The 12,021-nt window shown below is 52.2% G+C and overlaps 1 protein-coding gene across 1 annotated transcript; it reads right to left on the bottom strand.

Moving 5' to 3' along the window:
* Positions 1–301: 301 nt before the first annotated feature.
* LOC311328228 (rap guanine nucleotide exchange factor 6-like) lies at positions 302–11,235 on the bottom strand (the record flags this gene model as incomplete). The annotated part of the gene is made up of 6 exons (XM_084462226.1): positions 302–421; positions 1,474–1,647; positions 1,798–1,974; positions 6,029–6,246; positions 9,666–9,789; positions 11,024–11,235. Coding segments are annotated over 6 exons (1,025 nt in total), but the record flags the coding sequence as incomplete, so codon positions are not given.
* Between the last annotated feature and the right edge of the window lie 786 nt (positions 11,236–12,021).

A 12,021-nucleotide genomic window follows, 5' to 3' on the forward strand; every position in this document is an offset into this window, starting at 1 on the left:
GGGGGTCCGGGGCCGGGAGGGGTCCCTGCTACAGGGTCTCTCTCAATCCCTGCGTCTCTCTCTCTCTGAAGTCCTGCTCCTCCTCTCTCCTCCTCTCTCTCCTCCTCTCTCTCCTCTCTGCCGGGATGCCTGACCAGTCTCTCCCTCTCCTCCTCCTCTCTCTCCTCCTCTCTCTCCTCTTCTCTCTCCTCTCTCTCCTCTTCTCTCTCCTCTCTCCCGGGCTGCCTGACGAGTCTCTCCCTGTCTCTCTCTCCGAGCGGTGATGTCATCAGCAGGATCTTCTTATGGAGGAAGGCCCCACCTATCCCGTAGCTGCGCAGGCTGGCCCCGCCCCCCTTGGTGCTGGCGTCGCTGGTCAGCGAGGACGAGGAACCCGATAGGTTCATCTGGGAAGAGTTCTGGAACTTGGGAACGCCACCCACTGCAACCAATCAGGACAGGACACACAGACACACAGCCAATGGTTAGTGCTCATTGGTTGGATCTTTGGTATGGGGTCAGTAGTTATGGGGTCAGTAGTGCTGGGGTAGTAGTTATGGGGTCAGTAGTTATGGGGTCAGTAGTGCTGGGGTAGTAGGTATGGGGTCAGTAGTGCTGGGGTAGTAGTTATGGGGTCAGTAGTGCTGGGGTAGTAGTTATGGGGTCAGTAGTGCTGGGGTAGTAGTTATGGGGTCAGTAGTTATGGGGTCAGTAGTGCTGGGGTAGTAGTTATGGGGTCAGTAGTGCTGGGGTAGTAGTTATGGGGTCAGTAGTTATGGGGTCAGTAGTGCTGGGGTAGTAGTTATCGGGAAGTAGTACTGGGGTAGTAGTTATGGGGAGGTAGTTATGGGGTGGTAGTTATGGGGGGGTAGTAGGGGGGTAGTAGTAGGGGGGTAGTTATGGGGGGGTAGTAGTGGGGTAGTTATGGGGGGGTAGTAGGGGGGTAGTAGTAGGGGGGTAGTTATGGGGTGGTAGTTATGGGGTGGTAGTTATGGGGGGGTAGTAGGGGGGTAGTAGTGCTGGGGCAGACCTTTGCGTGGGGAGCCTTGAGGGGACACGGTGGGGCTGGAGTGGTCAGTAGTTATGGGGGGGTAGTAGGGGGGTAGTTATGGGGGGGTAGTAGTAGGGGGGTAGTTATGGGGGGGTAGTAGTAGGGGGGTAGTTATGGGGGGGTAGTAGTAGGGGGGTAGTTATGGGGGGGTAGTAGTAGGGGGATAGTTATGGGGGAGGGGGGGGGGTAGTTATGGGGTAGTAGTGCTGGGGCAGACCTTTGCGTGGGGAGCCCTGGGGGGACACGGTGGGGCTGGAGTGGTCAGTAGTAGTAGGGGGGTAGTAGTAGGGGGGTAGTAGTAGGGGGGTAGTTATGGGGGGGTAGTAGTGGGGTAGTTATGGGGGGGTAGTAGGGGGGTAGTAGTAGGGGGGTAGTTATGGGGTGGTAGTTATGGGGTGGTAGTTATGGGGGGGTAGTAGGGGGGTAGTAGTGCTGGGGCAGACCTTTGCGTGGGGAGCCCTGGGGGGACACGGTGGGGCTGGAGTGCCGGGAGGACGCAGCGTCCTCAGGATGTCCTCTCCCTCTGGTCCAATCCCCCGGCTCCCTGTCCCTGTCCCCTCCCCCTGGGGGGGCGGAGCCTGTGGGCGGCTTCTTCACCACCTGGGGGGAGCTGGAGTCTGGGGGGGGGCGGGGGGGGGGGGGCAACACAACAACAGCACAATGAGACTAAAAAAGAAAAGTCCTACTCCTGGAATGTTCTAGAAACCCCCGGGTCGGGGTCACAGGTCAGGGCCCATAAGGCCGAGCGGTGGGAGAGGGGGTCTCACTGTGCGCGGCGTGGAGGTCCTTGGCGGTGCTCTTCTTGCGGAGGGGGTAGAGAGGCACCTGGACCTGCAGCACCTGGGAGCCCCGGTTCTGGGCGCGGCCGGCGGGCAGCGCCGAGCGCAGAGACACAGGAGACATGTCCGACTTGGTGGAGCGACGCTCACTCAGGTTCTTAGACACTGAGGTCAGGGGAACAAGGAGAGAACCTGAACTTAACCTCAACACCAGCACTGATACATCATTATGAGAGAGAGAGAGAGAGGGGGGGGGGGGAGAGAGAGGGAGAGAGAGGGGGAGAGGGAGGGAGAGGGGGAGAGGGAGGGAGGGAGAGAGGGAAAATTTCCAGAACAGCAGATCTACTGGTGTGGTGGTAGACGCAGGGGTGACAGAGATGAAGAGTCAGAGAGATGAAGAGTCAGAGAGATGAAGAGATTAAGAGATGAAGAGTCAGAGAGATGAAGAGTCAGAGGGATGAAGAGTCAGAGAGATGAAGAGTCAGAGGGATGAAGAGACAGAGAGATGAAGAGACAGAGAGATGAAGAGACAGAGAGATGAAGAGATTGAGAGATGAAGAGATTGAGAGATGAAGAGTCAGAGGGATGAAGAGACAGAGAGATGAAGAGACAGAGAGATGAAGAGACTGAGATGAAGAGACAGAGAGATGAAGAGACTGAGATGAAGAGATTGAGAGATGAAGAGATTGAGAGATGAAGAGTCAGAGAGATGAAGTGTCAGAGGGATGAAGAGTCAGAGGGATTAAGTGTCAGAGAGATGAAGAGTCAGAGAGATGAAGAGATTGAGAGATGAAGAGTCAGAGAGATGAAGAGATTGAGAGATGAAGAGACAGAGGGATGAAGAGTCAGAGGGATGAAGAGTCAGAGAGATGAAGAGTCAGAGGGATGAAGAGTCAGAGGGATTAAGAGATTGAGAGATGAAGAGACTGAGGGATGAAGAGTCAGAGGGATGAAGAGTCAGAGAGATGAAGAGATTGAGAGATGAAGAGTCAGAGGGATGAAGAGTCAGAGAGATGAAGAGATTGAGAGATGAAGAGTCAGAGAGATGAAGAGTCAGAGGGATGAAGAGTCAGAGAGATGAAGAGTCAGAGGGATGAAGAGAGAGAGATGAAGAGACAGAGAGATGAAGAGACAGAGAGATGAAGTCAGAGAGATGAAGAGTCAGAGAGATGAAGAGATTGAGAGATGAAGAGACAGAGGGATGAAGGGTCAGAGGGATGAAGAGACAGAGAGATGAAGAGATTGATAGATGAAGAGTCAGAGAGATGAAGAGTCAGAGGGATGAAGAGTCAGAGAGATGAAGAGACGGAGGGATGAAGAGATTGAGAGATGAAGTGTCAGAGAGATGAAGAGACAGAGAGATGAAGAGACAGAGGTATGAAGAGTCAGAGGGATGAAGAGTCAGAGAGATGAAGAGATTGAGAGATGAAGAGTCAGAGAGATGAAGAGTCAGAGGGATGAAGAGTCAGAGGGATGAAGAGTCAGAGAGATGAAGAGATTGAGAGATGAAGAGACAGAGGGATGAAGAGTCAGAGAGATGAAGAGTCAGAGGGATGAAGAGTCAGAGGGATGAAGAGTCAGAGGGATGAAGAGTCAGAGGGATGAAGTGTCAGAGAGATGAAGAGTCAGAGAGATGAAGAGATTGAGAGATGAAGAGTCAGAGAGATGAAGAGATTGAGAGATGAAGAGACAGAGGGATGAAGAGTCAGAGGGATGAAGAGACAGAGAGATGAAGAGACAGAGAGATGAAGAGACAGAGGTATGAAGAGATTGAGAGATGAAGAGTCAGAGAGATGAAGAGACAGAGAGATGAAGAGATTGAGAGATGAAGAGTCAGAGAGATGAAGAGACAGAGAGATGAAGAGATTGAGAGATGAAGAGTCAGAGGTATGAAGAGATTGAGAGATGAAGAGTCAGAGAGATGAAGAGACTGAGAGATGAAGAGATTGAGAGATGAAGGGTCAGAGAGATGAAGAGTCAGATAGATGAAGAGACAGAGAGATGAAGTGATTGAGAGATGAAGAGACAGAGAGATGAAGAGTCAGAGAGATGAAGAGACTGAGAGATGAAGAGACAGAGAGATGAAGAGACAGAGAGATGAAGAGTCAGATAGATGAAGAGACAGAGAGATGAAGTGATTGAGAGATGAAGAGACAGAGAGATGAAGAGATTGAGAGATGAAGAGTCAGAGAGATGAAGAGTCAGAGAGATGAAGAGTCAGAGGGATGAAGAGATTGAGAGATGAAGAGACAGAGAGATGGAGACAGAGAGATGAAGAGACAGAGGGATGAAGAGATTGAGAGATGAAGAGACAGAGAGATGAAGAGATTGAGAGATGAAGAGTCAGAGGGATGAAGTGTCAGAGAGATGAAGAGTCAGAGAGATGAAGAGACAGAGAGATGAAGAGAGAGAGAGATGAAGAGTCAGAGAGATGAAGAGTCAGAGAGATGAAGAGATTGAGAGATGAAGTGTCAGAGAGATGAAGAGTCAGAGAGATGAAGAGTCAGAGATGAAGAGTCAGAGGGATGAAGAGATTGAGAGATGAAGTGTCAGAGAGATGAAGAGACAGAGAGATGAAGAGACAGAGGTATGAAGAGATTGAGAGATGAAGAGTCAGAGAGATGAAGAGTCAGAGAGATGAAGAGATTGAGAGATGAAGAGTCAGAGGTATGAAGAGATTGAGAGATGAAGAGTCAGAGAGATGAAGAGACAGAGGTATGAAGAGATTGAGAGATGAAGAGACAGAGAGATGAAGAGTCAGAGAGATGAAGAGATTGAGATAAAGAGTCAGAGAGATGAAGAGACTGAGAGATGAAGAGACAGAGAGATGAAGAGACAGAGAGATGAAGAGTCAGAGAGATGAAGAGTCAGAGAGATGAAGAGACAGAGAGATGAAGAGTCAGAGAGATGAAGAGACAGAGATGAAGAGACAGAGAGATGAAGAGACAGAGAGATGAAGAGTCAGAGGGATTAAGAGATTGAGAGATGAAGAGACAGAGGGATGAAGAGACAGAGGGATGAAGAGTCAGAGGGATGAAGTGTCAGAGAGATGAAGAGTCAGAGAGATGAAGAGACAGAGAGATGAAGAGTCAGAGAGATGAAGAGTCAGAGAGATGAAGAGATTGAGAGATGAAGAGTCAGAGAGATGAAGAGTCAGAGAGATGAAGAGTCAGAGGGATGAAGAGTCAGAGGGATGAAGAGTCAGAGGGATGAAGAGTCAGAGGGATGAAGAGTCAGAGGGATTAAGAGATTGAGAGATGAAGAGACAGAGGGATGAAGAGACAGAGGGATGAAGAGTCAGAGGGATGAAGAGATTGAGAGATGAAGAGACTGAGGGATGAAGAGTCAGAGGGATGAAGAGTCAGAGGGATGAAGAGACAGAGAGATGAAGAGACAGAGAGATGAAGAGTCAGAGAGATGAAGAGTCAGAGGGATGAAGAGTCAGAGGGATTAAGAGATTGAGAGATGAAGAGACTGAGGGATTAAGAGTCAGAGGGATGAAGAGTCAGAGAGATGAAGAGTCAGAGGGATGAAGAGTCAGAGGGATTAAGAGATTGAGAGATGAAGAGACTGAGGGATTAAGAGTCAGAGGGATGAAGAGTCAGAGGGATTAAGAGACTGAGGGATGAAGAGTCAGAGAGATGAAGAGACAGAGAGATGAAGAGATTGAGAGATGAAGAGTCAGAGAGATGAAGAGATTGAGAGATGAAGAGATTGAGAGATGAAGAGTCAGAGAGATGAAGAGACAGAGAGATGAAGAGTCAGAGGGATGAAGAGTCAGAGGGATGAAGAGACAGAGAGATGAAGAGACAGAGAGATGAAGAGATTGAGAGATAAAGAGATTGAGAACAGGGTTTGTGACTGCAGCACCACTGAGTGTCACTAGGGGGCAGCGTAGGGCAGCTTAGACTCTCAACAGGAACCTAAAGACCCTTTTCCTACATTAAATGCAATTATTGTTAGTCGCTTTGGATAAAAGCTTCTGCTAAATGACTGTAATGTAATGTAATGTAATGTAATGTAATGTAATATAATTGTAATGTAATGTAATGTAATGTAATATAATTGTAATGTAATGTAATGTAATATAATGTGATGTACTCACGCGTGCTGTAGGAGGGCTCACACTGCAGGGACATGATCTGGTAATGTAATGTAATGTAATGTGATGTGATGTAATGTAATGTAATGTAATGTAATGGTAATGTAATGTACTCACGCGTGCTGTAGGAGGGCTCACACTGCAGGGACATGATCTGATGCTTCTCCTCGTCCGGCTCCACCTGCAGGTTGCTCAGGTACTGCTTGACCTTGCGGGCCATCTGCGCGTCCTCGTACAGCTTCCTGGCGTTGAGCAGCGAGCTGCGCCGCACGCGCTTCTTATGAGCGCCCTGGACATCCAACATGGTGGAGTTGGTGCTTCCCTGACTCAGAGACCTGGGGGAGAGGGAGAGAGGGGTGAGGAGGGGTCAGGGAGGGGTCAGGGAGGGGTGAGGAGGGCGAGGAGGGGTCAGGGAGAGGTCAGGGAGGGGTGAGGAGGGTGAGGAGGGGTCAGGGAGGGGTGAGGAGGGGTCAGGGAGGGATGAGGAGGGGTCAGGGAGGATGAGGAGGGGTCAGAGAGGGGTGAGGAGGGTGAGGAGGGGTCAGCGAGGGGTGAGGAGGGTGAGGAGGGGTCAGCGAGGGGTGAGGAGGGTGAGGAGGGGTCAGCGAGGGGTGAGGAGGGTGAGGAGGGGTCAGCGAGGGGTGAGGAGGGTGAGGAGGGGTCAGGGAGGGGTGAGGGAGGGTGAGGAGGGGTCAGGGAGGGGTGAGGGAGGGTGAGGAGGGGTCAGGGAGGGGTGAGGAGGGGTCAGGGAGGGGTGAGGAGGGGTCAGGGAGGGGTCAGCGAGGGGTGAGGAGGGTGAGGAGGGGTCAGGGAGGGGTGAGGAGGGGTGAGGAGGGGTGAGGAGGGTGAGGAGGGGTGAGGAGGGTGAGGAGGGGTCAGGGAGGGGTGAGGAGGGGTCAGCGAGGGGTGAGGAGGGTGAGGAGGGGTCAGGGAGGGGTGAGGAGGGGTCAGGGAGGGGTGAGGAGGGGTCAGGGAGGGGTCAGGGAGGGTGAGGAGGGGTCAGGGAGGGTGAGGAGGGGTCAGGGAGGGTGAGGAGGGAGGGTGAGGAGGGGTCAGGGAGGGTGAGGAGGGGTCAGGGAGGGTGAGGAGGGGTCAGGGAGGGTGAGGAGGGGTCAGAGAGGGTGAGGAGGGGTCAGGGAGGGTGAGGAGGGGTCAGGGAGGGTGAGGAGGGGTCAGGGAGGGGGGAGGAGGGGTCAGGGAGGGGGGAGGAGGGGTCAGGGAGGGGGGAGGAGGGGTCAGGGAGGGTGAGGAGGGGTCAGGGAGGGGGGAGGAGGGGTCAGGGAGGGGGGAGGAGGGGTCAGGGAGGGGGGAGGAGGGGTCAGGGAGGGTGAGGAGGGGTCAGGGAGGGGTGAGGAGGGGTGAAGAGGGGTCAGGGAGGGGTGAGGAGGGGTGAAGAGGGGTCAGGGAGGGTCAGGAGGGGTGAGGAGGGGTCAGGGAGGGTCAGGAGGGGTGAGGAGGGGTCAGGGAGGGTGAGGAGGGGTCAGGAGGGGTGAGGAGGGAGGGAGGGGGGAGTGTTCTGGGACGAGCCGGAGGGAGGGATCTGGCCAAGACGCGCATGCTGGCCGATGGTGGTGTCCATGCAGCCTCTCGCTGGCGTATCAAACCTCCTGACCGACTGAGAAGAGCTTTTCTGACTCTAGACCAGTTTAGTCTGTTCTTAAGCTAGTCCCAGTCCCAGGACACACATGATCAGACTCTAGGAACAGAGAGAAGACCAGGTGCAAACAGGAAAACACAACTAGACACTGATACAGATGTATAAGGTCATAAGACTGAACTATGTATGCAACCAGCCACACCGTGACTATAAAGATGGACCAAACTCAATGCTATGTTGTCTGATCAGAGAACTGAATCTATGGTGCATCTGTGACTGACCCAGGATCTGTCTGCTGTTATACTCTGAATGGAGTGTGTCTCTGTGACTGACCCAGGATCTGTCTGCTGTTATACTCTGAATGGAGTGCGTCTCTGTGACTGACCCAGGATCTGTCTGCTGTTATACTCTGAATGGAGTGTGTCTCTGTGACTGATCCAGGATCTGTCTGCTGTTATACTCTGAATGGAGTGTGTCTCTGTGACTGACCCAGGATCTGTCTGCTGTTGGACTCGGCGTAATACTTCCTCTCTGCCTTGACTCTTCAATACCCATCATGCATCACTGCCTCTCTGCCACAGTGGTAATCTAACTGGACTGGACTTGTTCTCTAGTCCTATCGGTCCTACAGCCCTGCCTGTGGCCAGGGGCCAGGGTTCAGAGGTCACCAGAACACAACCATGCTTGCGCGGGAGAAAGGCCTCTGACCAGCGCTGCATCATGCGGAAACAAACACGCAAACAGATCAACAACAACATCCTGCTGGATGAGCTCAAACGGGTTAGAGGATGGAAACATACTGTTGATATGGGGGCAACGCCGGGAGGATGTAAACACAAACAAAACAACAAGGCACAACAACAGGTTCTGGACATGGAATGGTGAGCGTCAGCATGGGGTCAGGAGTCACTGTGGATGAAAGGGTTAATGACGCAGGACGGGGTGGGACATGCGATTGGATGCTGGCAGAGATGTGGGCGGGATGAAGAGGCGCGCATGGATGGTGGTTGGTTGGACGGAAGGACTGTACCAAGTAGCTGGTAGTGGGGGGGGGGACACGACTTACCCTAGACTCTTCCATCTCTTCTTCCTGAAAGCAAGAGCCATGGAGAGTGAAGGAGGGTTTAAAGAGAGACACAGACTAGAGACCAGGTCTGGACCAGACACACACAGACTAGAGACCAGGTCTGGACCAGAGAGACAGACTAGAGACCAGGTCTGGACCAGAGAGACACAGACTAGAGACCAGGTCTGGACCAGAGACACACAGACTAGAGACCAGGTCTGGACCAGAGACCAGGAGATGGACAGACACACACAGACTAGAGACCAGGTCTGGACCAGAGACCAGCAGGAGATGGACAGACACACACAGACTAGAGACCAGGTCTGGACCAGAGACCAGCAGGAGATGGACAGACACACACAGACTAGAGACCAGGTCTGGACCAGAGACACACAGACTAGAGAGCAGGAGATGGACAGACACACACAGACTAGAGAGCAGGAGATGGACAGACACACACAGACTAGAGACCAGTATTGGGAACAGCGTGATTCTCTCTAACCTGGGCTGGTGGCGTTGGTGGGGGGCGTGGTGAGATTGGGGGCCGGGGGGGGAGGGAGGGAGGGAGGGAGGGAGAGGAGGGAGGGAGGGATGGAGAGCACTATCGCTGCAGCATGTGGAGGCCGCCTGTAGGGGGCGCTCATGCACTGTGACTGTGTCTGAGACAGAGACACTCTGGGCGGCCAGTCTGGACCCGTCTGGACCCGAAACCAACGGTCAGAATGTGACCTGAAATCAACGGACCAGAGTCCAGACCGCCGGTGAATGAACCTGGTCGTCTTCTCGTTGATCAAGCGGTCAGTCAGATCGACCGGATGAGGTGGACATGCTTGGATTCCTCTCAGCCTACAGGATCCACACGCAGACGGCCTCGCTTGGAGCGGTCAGGAGTCGGATAACGGAGAATATGCGTTCGTTCTCTACGGGGGCCGGTTCCATACCTGTGTCATGGGTTCTGGGGGGTTGGGTTCTAGGGTTCTAGGGTTCTGGGGGGGGGGGGTACTCGGAAACTGCAGCCCATATCAAGTCTGACATCTTCACATTCAAATAACCCTGTGGACTCGTGAGGGGGGGGGGGGGGTCCAACCCACCTCTGTCGGAACATGAGGGCGGGGTCCATGTTGGCGGAGGTCATTCGGACAACATGGCGGATCTCCTTGGCGATCATCCTCAGCTTCTCAAAGTTCACCAGACCGTCCACATGGGAGTCATTACCTGGGAGGACACACACACATACACACACACACACACACACACACACACACACACACACACACACACACACACACACTTCAAAACGCTGCTCAACCTCTACAGGTCAACACACAGAGCTCCTATTCAGCTATGTTGACGCAGAGCAAAGTCCGCCCCTTCATCAAATCATACCGTCTCCTAACTGAGATGTAAAATGAGACAGTGGGACTTGTCAACGTTGCATGAGACAGAAACCTCCCTGTCTGATCCTGACTCTGGACAGGAAACCAGAAACCTCCCTGTCTGATTCTGACTGGACAGGAAACCAGGAGGAGGGATTGGGGAAGCACTGTAAAACCACAGGAACTGAGCCAATCAGAGACAGCCTGCGAGGTCATCTAGATCAGCTGACAGGAAGTGGGAAAGCCAGGCCCGAGCGTGGACAGGAAATGCCAGGATGTCAATGACCTCCAAACGGAGTTTCTGCTTTCTGTTAGCCTGGTTCAAGGGTCATGGAACTTCATCAGTCAATCTGCCAATTCCAAATGATTTGATGTGTGACTGCTATACCATTTCCCACCACTAGGTGGCTGCAGAGCATGAGTAACTATGCCAAAAGTAATACCACGACTCGTCCATAGATGGCACTATTGTACCTGATTCCAACGCTGTCATGTTTGATGAACATTAATGAAAGCAGGTATGCTAGGTGTCTTTCCTCAAGGAGAACACATGTGACTCAAGAACCCAGAAGGTCCGACATGTTTACAAACAGCTCTGTCCTCACAGAGGTGCTGGACCAACACTCTCTAGGCGTTTATTATTATTATTATTATTATTATTATATATCTGCTCACATTGCGCGGCAGAATTGTTTTAATGACTGATACTGACTGAGCGGGCAGCCTTAGTGGTCAAGGGACTGGTTCTGGTCCAGTGGACCTTCTGAACCATCCAGCTGATCGTTGACGTTAGCTACCCCTCTTACATCAGGGACTGAAAGATATATATAGTGATATATAGGCTAGTTGGGCATGCGTGTGTGTGTGTGTGTGCACAGCAGGCACGCTTGTGTGTGTGCGTGTGTGTGCAGGGGGAACGCTTGTGTGTGTGTGTGTGTGTGTGTGTGTGTGTGTGTGTGTGTGTGTGTGTGCAGGAGGCACGCTTGTATGTGTGTGTGTGCAGGGGGAATGCTTGTGTGTGTGTGTGTGTGTGTGTGTGTGTGTGTGTGTGTGTGTGTCTGTGTGTGTCCTACCCTCGTGGAGGAAGGTGAGGTCCTTCTTGACGACGGGGAACAGCGGGATGACGGGAGGCTGCATGCTCTGACCACTCAGCACGTTGCGGTACTTGGCCATGTTTCTGGACGGGTCAAACAGCTCCTGCAGGTCCCGGAACAGACGCTCGTACTTGCTGGGTAACTTCTCCCACGAGGCCCTCAACCGCGCTACCGGGGCCAGGTTCAGACCGCTGGGAGGGAGGGAGGGAGGGGGAGAGAGAGAGAGAGGGGAGAGAGGGGGGGGGGGGGGGAGAGAGGGGAGGGAGAGAGGGAGGGAGGAGAGAGAGGGAGGGAGGGGGAGAGAGAGGGAGAAAGATAAAGTTTTAGAATTTTTCTCTAATTAGTTTTTGTTCATGATTTAGGTTGTTAAGTGACATTTGTTTATATAATTTTTTAAATGATCTTTCCAAATGTTCCCATTTTGTAGGACCAGGATGTGTTTTCTGTTATTTAAGTTGTTCCATCTCTCCCAAAATTGATTTTGATCAGTGGATATCTCAATGTCTCTTAGTTTGTAGTTATGATATAGTTTTTCCTCATGTCTTGTTATGTGTTTATATTCTCTCAATGTTTCTATCTAATTCTGCAAAGGTCTGTGTTCTTTGGCTGACGGTGTTTCAGGTTGGACAGCTGTCTTCATGTCTCAGGTTGGACAGCTGTCTTCATGTTTCAGGTTGGACAGCTGTCTTCATGTTTCAGGTTGGACAGCTGTCTTCATGTTTCAGGTTGGACAGCTGTCTTCATGTTTCAGGTTGGACAGCTGTCTGAATGTTTCAGGTTGGACAGCTGTCTTCATGTGTCAGGTTGGACAGCTGTCTGAATGTTTCAGGTTGGACAGCTGTCTTCATGTTTCAGGTTGGACAGCTGTCTTCATGTGTCAGGTTGGACAGCTGTCTTCATGTTTCAGGTTGGACAGCTGTCTTCATGTTTCAGGTTGGACAGCTGTCTTCATGTTTCAGGTTGGACAGCTGTCTTCA

Source organism: Borostomias antarcticus (genome assembly GCF_949987555.1).
Source record: "Borostomias antarcticus genome assembly, contig: scaffold_1004, whole genome shotgun sequence".
NCBI lineage: Eukaryota > Metazoa > Chordata > Actinopteri > Stomiiformes > Stomiidae > Borostomias > Borostomias antarcticus.